At 41.8% G+C, this 14,652-nt stretch overlaps 1 protein-coding gene across 1 annotated transcript in view; it reads left to right on the forward strand.

Moving 5' to 3' along the window:
• Nucleotides 1-14,652, forward strand: part of SCARA5 (scavenger receptor class A member 5) — a 126,101-nt gene that overhangs the window by 33,412 nt on the left and 78,037 nt on the right. Inside the window, exon 3 of the mRNA XM_070947028.1 lies at nucleotides 4,546-4,674. Within this exon, the coding sequence (XP_070803129.1) occupies nucleotides 4,546-4,674 (129 nt within the window). The remainder of the gene's footprint in view (nucleotides 1-4,545; nucleotides 4,675-14,652) is intronic.

The raw sequence follows: 14,652 nt of genomic DNA on the forward strand, positions 1-14,652 counted from the left end.
AAAAGGTGCATCTTATACTCCGAAAAATACGGTACTTTGCAAATATGTAAGAAAATCGGCCAAGGGGAATAGACTGTCATTATGGCTAAAGGCACAAAGGAAGGCAAACCTGATGGAGCATGTATGTCCGTGCTTCAGTTTAAAATATCTCTATCCAGATTTTCCTATCCAGATATTCTGTCTGGATACCTTAAAGGACAATGGTGGGTTTCAAATTTTTTTTACTACCAGTTCTGGAGGTGTGGCTTGGTGGGCGTGGCGTGGCTTGGTGGGCGTGGCAGGGGAAGGTTACTGCAAAATCCCCATTTCCTCCCGATCAGCTGGAACTCGGGAGGCAGAGAATAGATGGGGTGACGCCAGTCAGAATTTTTACTAACGGTTCTCCGAACTACTCAAAATTTCCGCTACCAGTTCTCCAGAACTGGTCAGAACCTGCTGAAACCCACCTCTGTTAAAGGATACTTTAAAGAAGGTTCAGTCTAAAAATGACTGGACCACCCCAGAGTAAATTATGTTTGCCTGTTGTACTTGTGACCAAGACTAGAAGGGAGGCTATGTTTTGCGTTGATCTAAATTTGAATCGGTTTACGCAATGCCAAGAATTGATGACTCACTCATTGGATAACTAGGAGAGATGGGTACATGTCAACCCTGAATCTAATGTAGGGCTATTGGCAGATCCCTTTGGAAATAACTTCAAGGAAAAAGTGTCCCACAGGGACTATTCTATTTTATGTGGATGCTATTTGGATTTCATGGGCCTTTGCAATCTTCTGGAGTTTGATGGATTATTTTCCCTCAGGCCAAGGAAAGTTTTGTACAGTTTACCTCAACCACCCAACTGCAATTTGAGTTAGAAGAAAGATCTGTCCCACCTCAGAATTGCCATAACCAATTCTAGATGACCAATGTCAAGTCTTTGGCAACTGCTTACAACCAAAAAAAGCAAGATGCTCACAGTGTCTTCTTTAACCAGATTAACTGAAAGTGAAAAGAGAAGGTTTTCTAGGCTATAGAAATCTTGGTAAATTGATATGCTTTGTTTGGCACCCACTTTAGCTTGAAATTTATTCTGCTGGAACATTTTCTTGCTGACCATTCTTTTCTTTTTTTTTTTCACTATGGAGGTGGCTATGAGTTTTCATGATCTTGCAAACATCTCTTTATCTCTTTACTGAGCTCTGAGAAGCCAATTGCATCTAGTTTGATCATTAGTTTGGAAAAGTGCTATCTTGTTCTCAGTGAACCAAAGTTTCTTGGCTATATAGGGAATGGGGTGAGAAATTGGATTCTATATTCTCACACAATCTGTTAGAAATCAGACTCCCAGTGGAAGCAGATTATCTGTGACCCTGCTATTCAGGATTCAGAACAGGGATGAAGTGCTCCCAGTTCGGATTGGATCACCTGATCCGGTAGCGATGATGGCGGGCGGTTCGGAGAACCGGTAGCAAAAATCCCTGCCTCCCCATGCCCAGCTGATCTGCACGATCATCAGAAGCTTTTTTTTTTTTTTTTTTACTTTTAAAAGCATTTTTTCTACAACCTCTTCGGCCAAAAAAATGCTTTTAAAAGTAAAAAACAAAAAGCCTCTGATGATCGCGTGGCTCAGCTGGGATCGCCAGAGGCTTTTAAAAACATTTTTTTTCTGCAACCTCTTAAGCTTGTAGAAAAAATGTTTTTAAAATTAAAAAAAAAAAAGTTGGCCATGCCCACCCAGTCACATTACCTCCCCCCAAGCCACGCCCACAGAACCGGTAGTAACAAATTTTACATTTCACTACTGATTCAGAGCTGATTATGGGATGGAAACAGTGTGGGTTGCTCATTGGGACACGGATGGAGGAATGCAATTGCCTGATTCCAATCAGACATCTCAGCAGCTTTCAGTACCATTAACCATATATCTTGTTGATTCAGCTTCTAGGGCTGGGATTTGCACTGTTTTGCAATATTTCCTCTCCTACCATAGTGGTCTTAGCTTGTAGTTATAGACTAGAGGAACAGTACGTGAGGCCTTGGATACTCCAGGGAGACGTACTTCAGGGCTCAGTGCTTTTCCCCACACTATTTAACATCTGTATAAAGCTGGAGGTCAGCTACCGTTTTGGGATGAGATGCAGTCAGTTATGCATTACCAATCTGGGGCAAGCCAAAGAAAAGCTTGGATTGGTATCTTAATGGGCAAAAAAAGCACAAATTTGCTGCAAGACTGAACTGCTATATATTAGTCCTGATCAGGGGTGGGTTCTACTTACCTTTACTACTGGTTTGCAACATGGCGGCGCGCACGCACTCTTCTACGCATGCACAGAAGGATTTTGATGACATCAGGGTCAGTGGGTGGAGCCTCCCACCGGTTTTACTACCAGTTCTATAGAACCGGTGCAAACTGGGGGCAACCCACCATTGGTCCTGATAGTTATTCTGGGCAAGATCATGGTTCCCTTGAAGACACCCCTGTGCCACTCTTCCTGGGTTTAAACCAGTGGTGGGTTGCTACCGGTTCGCCCCGGTTTGGGAGAACCAGTAGCAGTGGAGGTGGGAGTCTCTGCCCACCTGCCCGGACATCATCAAATATGCTCTGCGCATGTGAGCGAACTAGTAGCAAAGGTAAGTGAAACCCATCACTGGTTTAAACAACAGGGAGAGAGTGTGGTCAGCATGGTCTTTGCTCATGTTTGGCTGGAAAAAAAGTTATGATGTTACCTGTACTGGAATCCTCCAGCATTGGTAAATCATGCTTTAATCATGATTTGTTGATCAGAAAGGTCAGCAGTTTGGCGGTTCGAATCCCTAGTACAGGTCTCTTGCGTGAGCAGGGGGTTGGACTAGATGACCTCCAAGGTCCCTTCCAATTCTGTTACTGTTACTGACTGGGTTACTGTAATGTCCACTACAGGGAACAGCATTTGGAAAAATTACAACTGGTGACATGGACCCCACAATGGATCAGTTCCACCATTGCAAGCTAACACCTCTCTTGAACTCACTGCACAGGTTATCAATAGACCTCTAGATTCAATTCAGATATTGATCTATATCAGAATTTCTCAACCTTGGCAGCTTTAAGATGGGTGGAGTTCAATTCCCAGTATTCCCCAACCAGCATTGCTTTAAGGCGCATGGATTCAACTCCCAGAATTCCCCAACCTATAGGCTTTTAGATGTCTGGACTTCACCTCCCAGAATTCCCTAGAATTCCTTTGCTGGAATTCTGAGAGTTGATGTCCACACACCTTAAAGTAGGCAAGATTGAGAAACACTGCTCTATATAATCCTATATGGCAGAGGATCTAGTTACATTGGACTCTGCCTTGCCAAAATTACATTTGTCTGTCAAGGGAAGCACCTCAGAAAGAGCTGTTAAGAGCCTCCACCCCCTTAAAGTGAAATCATAGTTCTTTTAGAAAACATTTGTTTCGTGCATTTCATCTTTGTAAGAAGCATGTTGTCAAACTAACATTGACCTGTGTCTCATCTGAGTCTGTACTATCCCAGAATCCATGGTAGTCCCACAGGGAAATCAGTGCTTGGAGGTAGAACATCTACTCTGTATGTAGAAAACCCAACTTCAGGTTTTGGCATGTTCTGATGAAAGGGATCAGTAGCAGCTAAAGGGAAAGACCAGGAGTGAAATGCTTCCAGTTCAGACCGGATCGCCCAATCCGGTAGTGATGACAGCAGGTGATTCAGAGAACTGGTAGCAAAAATCCCTGCCCACCCCCCATGCCCAGCTGAGCCGCGCAATCATCTTCGGCCGAAAAAATGCTTTTAAAAGTAAAAAAAAAAAAAAAAAGCCTCTGATGATCGTGCGGCTTAGCTGGGATCGTCAGAGCCTTTTAAAAGCATTTTTTTCTACAACCTCTTCACCCGAAGAGGTTGTAAAAAAAATGCTTTTAAAAGGCTCTGACGATCCCAGCTGAGTTGCCTGATCGTCAGAGCCTTCGGTAGAAAAAATGCTTTTAAAAGTATATATATATACTTTTTTTTTTTCATCCCACCATGGCCATTTAACAACTTTATCTACATAGGAAAAAACCCTGTTTACAAAAATATCATACATTTAAACCTATGAATTAAAAAGAATAAATATTTAACCTTTACAGGGAGGAGTCATAAAATATGGGTGTGGCTGGCTGAAGAGGTTCAAAAAACCGAAATAGTGCTATCCCAGTCTCCCATAAATCTCAGAATAAACAACACAAAATGTCTGACAGGCCTGAAAGTGATGATTGGAGATTTCATCCCACCATGGCCATTTAACAACTTTATCTACATAGGAAAAAACAACAAATTTGTTTACAACAAATTTTACATTTCACCACTGGGAAAGACCTTTTACTGTGGGAGAGTTGGCTACTCAGGTGGATGTACTGCAGGATGAGCAAAACTCTCCATAGATTTCGCAAAAACTGGAATTACGCAGTTGCTTGGTCTTCATCTTGCCAAGAAGTTACGGTCAGGATGCTAGTTGTATTCACAATGAATATTACAAAATAGCAAACTTATCACATCCATTATCATATTTTTTTCTTCTTACAGGCCCAGGCAGCAAGAAGAAAGCTTCGGGACCCTGTGGCCATCTAGGATCCTTGACTGCTCTCAAATATGCTGTGGTTGGTCTCTACTTGTTGGTGTTCCTGATCTTTGTGGGACTTTTTATCCTAGCAGGTAAGAATCAGACCAATATTGAAGCAGCTGCTTGTCCAAAAAGAGAGTTCCAAAACTTTTTGGCAGAGCAGGAGTGACTTGCCTTCTCATTCCTGTCTATCAAACAGATTGGCATGGGCTAATAAGAGGGCATTTAAGTTACCCTTGGTTTAGCATATAGGAAATTGGAGAAATAGTTGCTGCTGATTCAAATAAATTGTGTAAAAATTGGGTACTTATTATTTATTAATTTTTTATTGGGTTTTAACAATTAAACAATTCTTATTCAACTCTTATACAGGACTGTGACCATTTACATAACATCACATACTCTATATAATTTTACAAAATCTACTATCTGATATTTCCCTTTTTTTTCTATCTTCAATCCAATTATACCATTTCTCCCATATTACCTAAAAGTCCGAATCCATCAGTCCTTTCAGTTCCAATGTCATTTTATCCATCTCGGCGCAATCTAATATCTTTCTAGTTATTAAATCTTCAGAGGGTATGTCTGAACTTCTCTAACATTGCACAAATGCCAATCTTGCCGCCGTTGTCATATGTAGAATAATATATGTTGTTGTTTTTTCATATTTCTTTTTGTTATTCCAAGAAGAAACAATTCTGGTGTATATTCTATTTGGAAGCCTGTTACTTCCTGTATCCATCTATGTATTTTCATCCAATATTTTTTTGTTTCGGAGCATATTTATTAATTTTTTTATGCTGTCCCTCTGTCCTGTAAAGTGAATCTGGGTAGTTTACAAATTATAAAATATATACCATATTTTTCGGAGTATAAGATGCACCTTCCCTCCCCCCCCCAAAAGAGGCTGAAAATTTGGGTGCGTCTTATACTCCGAATGTAGCTTTTTCGAAGCTTTTTTTCAGCCCTAACAAGGTGCTAGCAAGTGATTTTCCCAGCTTTGCCTTCTCCCTCGACTCTCCGTTGTACTTTAATGAGGCCCTAGCAAGTGAAGCAATCTCCATGCTTTGCTCCGACTCTCAGCTGTTCTTTAGAAGCTTTTTTTCAGCCCTAGCTAGGCGCTAGCTGATTGAAGCGATCTCCCCGTGCTTTGCCTGCTTTTCTCATTGCTGCTTCCTCTCAGCTGTGCCTTAGAAGCTGTTTTTTATCCCCAAGCAAGGGATAAAAAACTAACAAACTAATGTGCTGAAGCTGACCAGACTAAGGACGCTAGCTAGATGAATACCTGGTAGGCAGTTTCCACCACCCCCATTTTCCTCCCCAAAAACTAAACTGCGTCTTATACTCTGAAAAATATGGTAATTAAAGTATTAAAACATTAAAACTACACTGTATATGATTTTAAAGCTATACTGAAACCAGAGCCAAGATATCACAGATGGGCCTGAGGTCTTATTATCTAGTCAGCCACTTCCAGAGGTGAACAATCCCTTGGAGCTCCAGTTTTAATACCCTCCCAGAAGCCAAAAGGGTGGGAGCAGTTATCACCGCTGGTGGTAGAGCGTTTCACAGGGGTGGGACCACTGCAGAAAAGCCTCTTCTCCATGAACCCACCTGCCGGAGTTCCTTAGCAGATGGGATCTGTAGCAGGCCTCTTCTACTGGCAGGAGTGTGATGGGCTAGTGCCATTGGGGAGAGATGGATCCTCGGATAACTTGGATCCATGCCATGTAGGACTTTAAAGGTAACAACCAAAATCTTGAATTGGATAAATTTCATTATGAAATAATACCCATGTTCTGATCCCAGGGATCACCGTCCAGTTCTCCAGATCCATTCTGTACTCGTGTTTGATATGTTCTCTTTATGTCGCCCTGCTTTGTTTCAGGAGCCAAGAATATATTTGATCTTTATTATATATGTGAAAGGAATAGTTATGCTCTGGTTTGATACTAATAATTCATAAGGGGCCCACCAGCACATAAAACAATCTGTGGTTACGCAGGGCATGGTACTTTAAAATCTATATACAGATGAACTTGTCCATTGGGAAGGGACATAGCTCTTTGTGTAGAACATACTCAGGTGCCTCCAACATAATTGCTCAATAATTGGCTCTTTTGTTTGGTTTCTTCCCTTCCTCCTTAACATAATAATCATATTTGTTTTCATAATTGTATTTTGGAATCCATATTTACTCAAACTCTTTGACCTAATTATCCCTACATCTAATCTCAGATGATATCATTACATCTATAACTCCCCTTTTATGACTCTCATCCCATAACTAACTTGGGGTATAGTCAGGGCGACTGGATGGAGCTGAGGGTTTACTGGCAGGATGCCCTTCCTGCTGCCGCATGGAGTTCACTGCAGATATTCTTTTTTTTCTTTGCCCCCCGGGGGAGAGAAATATCTGCTGCTACCTAGGATTGAACTCTCAACCTTCCGAACGGGAGGCGATTAGCTTCACCACTAGGCCACCATGACACTCATCATTACACCTACAACCCTTCCCCAAAATGCTATTTTTTGGCAGTGGCACTGGCACTGGCAGGCCCACTGGATCCTTAGAAACAATTATACAATATTCTATTATCTTCAGTTTAAGAACCACTGGCTTAAAAACTTTCCATTACAATAATTAGAAAAAAATAGGACCAAATAGACACTGAATCAAAGAGGTAAGGACACAAAAAAGGCATGTTGTTTCTGAACATTCCAGTCTGTTTCGATCCGATCTACTTAATCAACATCCTTGTCTTCATACAGTGAAACCTTTCTGCTCTTATCTTTCTGTTCTTGTCACTGCCAAAGGGGATTTGGAGTAGAGATACAGATAGATAAAGATGTAAAGAAATAGCTCAGTGATTATCATCAGACTGGCAGTGGCAAGGTTCCTATATTTAGGCAATAAGCTGAGTGAGATTTGTGGGTGACCACAAACCAACCCCAAGAGATTTGATGCTCCATCTCTGGATTTGTGGATTGGGAAGCTGCCACTATAACACATTTCCAGAATATCTGGGAAGATGTAAGTCAAGTCTCTCTATTTCTGCTAAGAATATGGGCCCTGACCAGAGGTGGTATTCAGCAGGTTCTGACCAGTTCTGGAGAACCGGTAGCGGAAATTTTGAGTGTTCAGAGAACTGGTAAATAGCACCTCTGACTGGCCCTGCCTCCATCTATTCTCTGCCTCCCAAGTCCCAGCTGATCGGGAGGAAATGGGGATTTTGCAGTAACCTTCCCCTGGATTGGGGAGGGAATGGAGATTTTACAGTATCCTTCCCCTGCCAAACCCACCAAGCCATGCCCACCAAGCCATGCCACGCCACGCCCACAGAACCGATAGTAAAAAAATTGAATCCCACTACTGGCCCTGACCCCAAAACTTCTGGGAATCTAAATATTGTATGATGACCCATCAGAAGAACCAACTTGCAGTTTCATTTATTTCCCCTTTCCTGAAATCGTATTCCAAAATGCTGTTAAGGACGCAGAGGCATCTGTTGTTGCCACTGTTGCATTGGAGCACTAGCAGTCAACATTTTGACAAGCACATCATGGTAAAGCCCAAACAGAATTCAGAGTACATATTGTGCGCCTTCAATATAAGCTTCCCCCTTCATCTTAGAATAGCTTGCCTCAACCCTACCATATCAAGAACAGTCATGAGCACAGTGTGAAGGGAAAGTGTTGCTGGCCAAGCTGTATGCCAAAGCAGACCCTTAGATCAAGAATTGGCATCTATAAGTATATGCTGAAGCCAATGTACTAGCAGGATTCATGGATGATTGCAGCATAGTAGCTGACATTTGACATTAAATCTGACAATGAAAAGTTTGCCATTTTAATACACAATAGTGGGTTGTTGACCTTCCCAACAGGTCCATCCTGTTCTTTCCTTCCTGCCAATATGGGCCACTGGAACGTCTGCCATTCCAGAATCTGCTCAGTTATGTGAATAAAATTAATAAACAGGATCAGAGAGACAACAGCCAACAGATCATGAGGTGATGGAGAAGCAACCATCTATGAATAAATTCCTCCATGCTAAATCATGGTTTGTTTGCTGAATAAATCATGCAAAGCCATATCTCATGGTTCACAAGTGAAAATACTAGGCCCATACAGTATGCTATGCCATCACGTTTCTTGGACAAAACTGAATTGATGTGCACCCCAGAGTGCAATAGATTGCAGTCCTATTTCATACCAGCTGAAGACACCATTTTCTGGCCTGGATAAACCGTCTATTCACAGCATAATTCCTTTCATCTCTGCTTTTGTTTCAAGGTTCCTGACTTTCATTCAAGTCAGGTCCAGCCTGTCACTTGCTGTGTTGGGGTTACAGCTCAGGCAATATCAATATCAATAGCATTTAGGCTTATATATCACTTCACAGTGCTTTACACCTCTCTCTAAGCAATTTACAGAGTCAGCATGTTGCCCCCCTCGCCCCCACCCCCCAGCAACCTGGGTTCTCATTTTACTGACTCCTGAAGGATGGAATTCAAGTCAACCTTGAATCGGTGAGAATTGAACTGCCGAACTGCTAGCAATCAGTGGTCAACAGAATTAACCTGCAATAATGCATTCTAACCACTGCACCACCACGGCTCTTAATTCATGGCAGATTGATTCAGGCTGTTTTGACTCCAAAACTCTTAACTCATGTAACAGAAATGAAGGTGATAAATATATCTGGGTGTCATTTCCTCTATGGGTTGGCAATGAAATGCTCAGACAGGACTGGGAGAAAGATAGGACTTGGATGGTCATTTCCCCTGCTTTTCTTTCCCATCTTTGCAGGACAGCTAAGCATTTTTGGACATCCAGGTTGTCACCAGGTTTCTTGGGTTTTCCTTTTCATTTGAAGGATTGGTCTCAAGTGTTTGCTTTCTTTTATAGTAACCCACCACTTGCCTTTCTAAATTCTGCCACTTTATAAAATCCGCTTATTTCTTCTTTTATTTATTATTCTCTACTGTGAAACTTCATTTGAAATGTCATTGCATTGATTTGCCTTTTCATGAAAACTCTTGGTATTTCTGAGGAACAATGCTGAGCTGAAAGACAAGATGGCACCATCGTCTACAGCCAGACTGGCAACCAAACCTTATTTAAGTCCTGGCAATTTTCTTCTATAAAATCTGAAGGTGGCAGGGCAGATTAAAGGAAAAAAACTATTCTTTTCTCCATTTGCTATCTCAGGCAGGTCCCTCACTCTGCCTAATAGTAAGACTGATTCTAATTCAAAACATGAGCATTCTTAAATATTAATCTAGTTAATCTTTCTGGGGATACGGAGAAAGTGACTTGGGAAGGCCTGCTGACTTAGATGGACCTATGTTTAAAGAGGAGAAATATTTGCTATCTTCTACTTCTATATTCCTTCTCTAAAAGTGAGAGGAAGTCTCCTTGGAAGTCATGTAGGGGGCTGGCAATCCTATATTGCAAGCATTGCCCATAAAGAGTCCATTGAGATGGCCACAGTTGTTTATTTTCTTGGTTTTTTAAAAATCGTACTATAGATGTTTTAAATGTTTTAAATATCTTTAATAAATATTAAATAAATTATAGATGTTTTAAAGATCCAGGTCTATAGAGCCTGTGTCCTGAGCACACTCTTGTACTGCAGTGAGTCTTGGACTCTTTATGCATGGCAGAAGAGAAAGTTGAACACCTTTCATATGCGCTGTCTCCGACGTATCCTTGGCATTACTTGGCATGACAAAGTTCCAAATAGCGCAGTCTTGGAACGTGCTGGAGTTGCTATACACTATTGAAACAGTGACGTCTATGCTGGCTTGGGCATGTCGTGAGAATGGCTGATGGTCGGATTCTGAAAGATCTCCTGTATGGAGAACTAGTGCTGGGAAAGTGCCTTAGAGGGAGACCACAGCTGCGATATAAGGATATCTGCAAGAGGGATCTAAAGGCTTTGGGAATGGACATTAATGACTGGGAAACCTTGACTTCTGATCGTTCAGCTTGGAGGCTAAAGACGCAGCATGGCCTTCTCCAATTCGAAGAGCTACTTGTTCGGCAGGATGAGGCAAAGAGGCAGTCCTGGAACCAGCGAAATCTGGGGGCTGGGCAGGAGATGGAATGTATCTGTCCTCAGTGTGGAAGGGATTGCCACTCTCGAATTGGCCTTTTTAGTCACACCAGATGCTGTTTTAGGACCTCTTTCCAGAGCACGATACCATAGTCTCTTGAGACTGAATGTTGCCAATGATAATGACTATAAATGTTTTAATACTGGGCAGTTATGTAAACTGCCAATCGTGAGATTGTAGTAGGGAAAGAAATAAAACAACAAACCATGTAGTACATTTTTTTCCATGCAAAGCATATGAAGCAGCTGGCTAATTTGGCAATCTGTTCTCTGTGCATTCAAGATCCGGGAAGCAGCTTTTTCAGTGTTGTTGGTCAGAGTGGCACTGGATGGGGGGTTTGGTGTTAATTCACCAAACCATCCTAATCTGCCACTCAGATTAACAGCTTCGTTTTCCCTAATGGAGTAATGAGAGGATGAGGGTAACATGTTCTCCATCTTGTTGTTTCTGCCAAAGGTGGCTCCCCCCCCCAACATCTGATTGCAATCAGAATCAAGACAGGAACTCTCCCTCTCCTATGAGAGATTATTGTGATGCCAAATTGTTATTTTTGTGTTTGCTTTTTCCCCTCTCTCCCACCCCATTATGATTTATCCCTTGAGGAAGGTAAATGAAATTAAATATGAAAACATCCGCCCACCCACCTCCCTAAAAATACTCCTTCCAGGGCGGAGGATGAAATTGCAATGTGCCTGGAATAGAAGGCCCCATTTTCCTAAGAGGAGAAACATAAGCATGAATCACCAACTAAGTCATCACAGTTGATTTATTTAGACTTGCCATTGAAATATGCAGAATTGAAAGAAGAGCTCTTTTATAGCAATAGCTAGACTATACTAGCATTCTTCTCAGTTATCATAGACATACCAGCTGGAACTGATGGGCGTTACATACAATCTCAGACAACTGAAGTTGCAAAAAAAAAAACCAAACCTGGCCTAGATGGTTTAGTCCATTTATCTCAGCACTGCATATCTAGTTTCAAGGTTGCAGGGATCTTTCCCACTGTACCAACCTTAGAGGCTGGAGGAGGAGATCCAAGAACATCCATTGTGAAAAAAAAATGACTGTGGGACCATCAGCAGAAACTAACCACAGTGACTCTGTATTCAAAAAATAGCATTTCAGTGAAGAATTGCATTAGAAAACAGAGGAATGTTCTTTGATAGTTAGCTTATGTGTTTCTCAAAGCCATTTGGTAAATTGGCCTCTCTGGCCAGCAAAATGTAAGACCTGGTGGTATTATGGCCATTCTGAAAGGGGAAAACCAGATGATGAAAATCCAGGAAACATCATATGCATTTCAAGGCTGTTCCAAAGTGATTCATAGAGTCAGGTGGGACTGATTACAATCATGTGCTTTGACCCTCAGAATAGATACATGCTGTCAAAATTGTCCCAGCTGGACAAAGACCTCATTTGAGATAGCTCGATTGTGGGCCTGGAGACTAAAACATATGAAGAACGGTTACAGGGAACTGGGCATGGCTAGTCTAGTAAAGAGAAGGACCAAGGGAGACATGATAGCAGTGTTCCAGTATTTGAGGGGCTGTCACAGAGAGGAGGGGGTCAACCTGTTTTCCAAAGCACCTGAAGGCCAGAGAAGGAATAATGGATGCAAACTTATCAAGGAAAGATTCAACCTAGAAATAAGGAGGAATTTTCTGATAGTGAGAACAATCAACCAACAGCTTGCCTTTGGGAGTTGTGGGAGCTTCATCCCTGGAGGCTTCAAGAAGAGACTGGACTGCCATTTGTAAGAAATGCTTGGACGGGGGTGGGGGGGTTGGACTAGAAGGGACCTTGTAGATGACCTACAAGGTCCCTTCCAACTCTGTTAATCTGTTAATCTGAAGTGAAGCTCAAGTTTCAAGAAGCCTTTATCCAAAGCAGAAAGGAGGCACTTGTCACAGTAAACAGCTTACAAACTAGTATATATGATCCCAAACAAAGGAAATCAAAGAAGGCTGTTGACATTGTATGCTGAAATAAAACTAATCTCTGCATTAAGAAACAGATTCCTTGATCAAAAATGAGTTACAAATATAAAAGATTTGAGTTATCCTTGGCCAAACTCCAGCTATACTGGGACTGTGCTTCCCAGAGTTCTTATCCAGCTTGGCCACCAACAGGCTGGGGAATGGGAGGACCAAGGCAGAGCATCTTACTAGGAGTAGGGAAATGATGACCATCAGTTCTCCCTCATGTGACCTAATTGGTTAAATTCATTTCTTTCTCATCCCCAGACAAGAAAGCAAAGAATAGGAAGCAGCTGTTGTTATTATGCTAAATAACTTGGGTGGGGGGAGGGAAATCCTCAGCTTCCTTCTATAGTCCTGACAAGTTTAATTCTTTCGTTTATGAGTACTCCCTAACCTTTCCCAATTTTAAAAGGCCAAATTTCACAAGATAGCAGCAGCATCTTCTCTCCGTGATTTTAATTAGCCTCTTTCCAGCTCAACGAGGCATTTTGGAAGGGTACTTCCAAGAACTAAATCTGGACAGTCTCCATGCAGGGCACTCTTGAGCAAAAGCCCTTCCTGGAACTGAGCATATGGATTATCTTTGGACTGATTATGTATCTGAAGGTCTGACCGCAGTGTGTTCATTAAGGGCTCTGGCTGTGGATTTCCTTCTTTGCCCCTTTTGGACAAGGGAGGAAAGAAGGAAACAATCGTATCGTTTTTCCTGTCACTTGGACTAGAAGGGGAAAGTGGCACCACTCTGATTAATTTTACTGTAATTGGTCAATCAATCAATAAGACCTATCTCCCTCCCCCTAAATTGTATTTACAAATTACAAGAAAATTTTAACAAAAAATCTCCATATATTAAAAACCCCCAATGCAAGTAACAAAACAACTTTTTAAGCTTTTAACATCTGTTCATTGCTCTGTTTTTCCATTGATGAACTTGTAAAAAAAGGAGTACTCTCCAATTTATTACTCCATTAATGAACATTAAAAAAAACCACCAAGCTTTTCATCATTCCACTGACAAACTTCCAAAACTACCCCAAATGACTATGGAGGGTAGTGACTGGGATTGGGGACCAATTGGAGGGGAGTCTGGCAGATCAGTCTTTTGATAGTAGCAGCGTTTTTCCTAAATTTCATCCCTAAAACCAGCGGTCCCATAATCTCTCCAGCTCTGTGGACCAGTGTCAGCGGCGGGGTGAGGTGGGGTGGGGGGAGAAGGATGGTTTTCCGTGTGCACTGCTTGTGCAAATGCAGCTTTGCATGCTTGTGCGTTTGCCTGCTGCTTGCATGGCCTGGTTCCCAATGGACCATGGCCTGGTACTGGGCTGTGGACTGGGGGTTGTGGATCCCTGCCTAAGACCCTTCAACCAGAGCTATTAGTAATATACCTGAATCCTCAATCCATGCACTTTGCAATTGACTCCATATCACTTCCCTGGGCCATACTAGGCTCATATAGATGATATATCCATACATTCCTGAGAGTGATGCTTTTAATTCTGTCTAACCATACCCTTTGATCTCTGATGTATATATATTCTAGTAGCGCTATTTGTTTTTTCCTCTCTTTTCTCTAATTTTTGGAAGCTGTCTGGACAAGAAGTCCCTGCAATTTTCTTGGCAAAGTTTGCCATTGCCTCCTTCTTAGAGCTGAGAGAAAGTGACTGGCCCAAAGTCACCCAGCTGGCTAAGGTGGGACTAGAATTCATAGTCTCCTGGTTTGTAGCTTAATGCCTTAACCACTTATGCCAAGGCGATTTTCATTACTTGTTTAGAAGCAAGCATAATAATGGAAACCAAATCTCCATTGCTGTAGAAAAATGTGTGACATCATTTGAACATGAAAATCCATTTTGTATCACAATAAGATACAACCTTGACAGCACAGGAACTGTCCTGTAATCTCCAATATCAAATAATAATGCATGTTGTTACAGGATAATCCAACATAATAAAAAGTCTGTAC

Source organism: Pituophis catenifer, unplaced genomic scaffold (genome assembly GCF_029215685.1).
Source record: "Pituophis catenifer annectens isolate HBS135680 unplaced genomic scaffold, rPitCat1.0.hap2 SCAF_1, whole genome shotgun sequence".
Classification (NCBI taxonomy): domain Eukaryota; kingdom Metazoa; phylum Chordata; class Lepidosauria; order Squamata; family Colubridae; genus Pituophis; species Pituophis catenifer.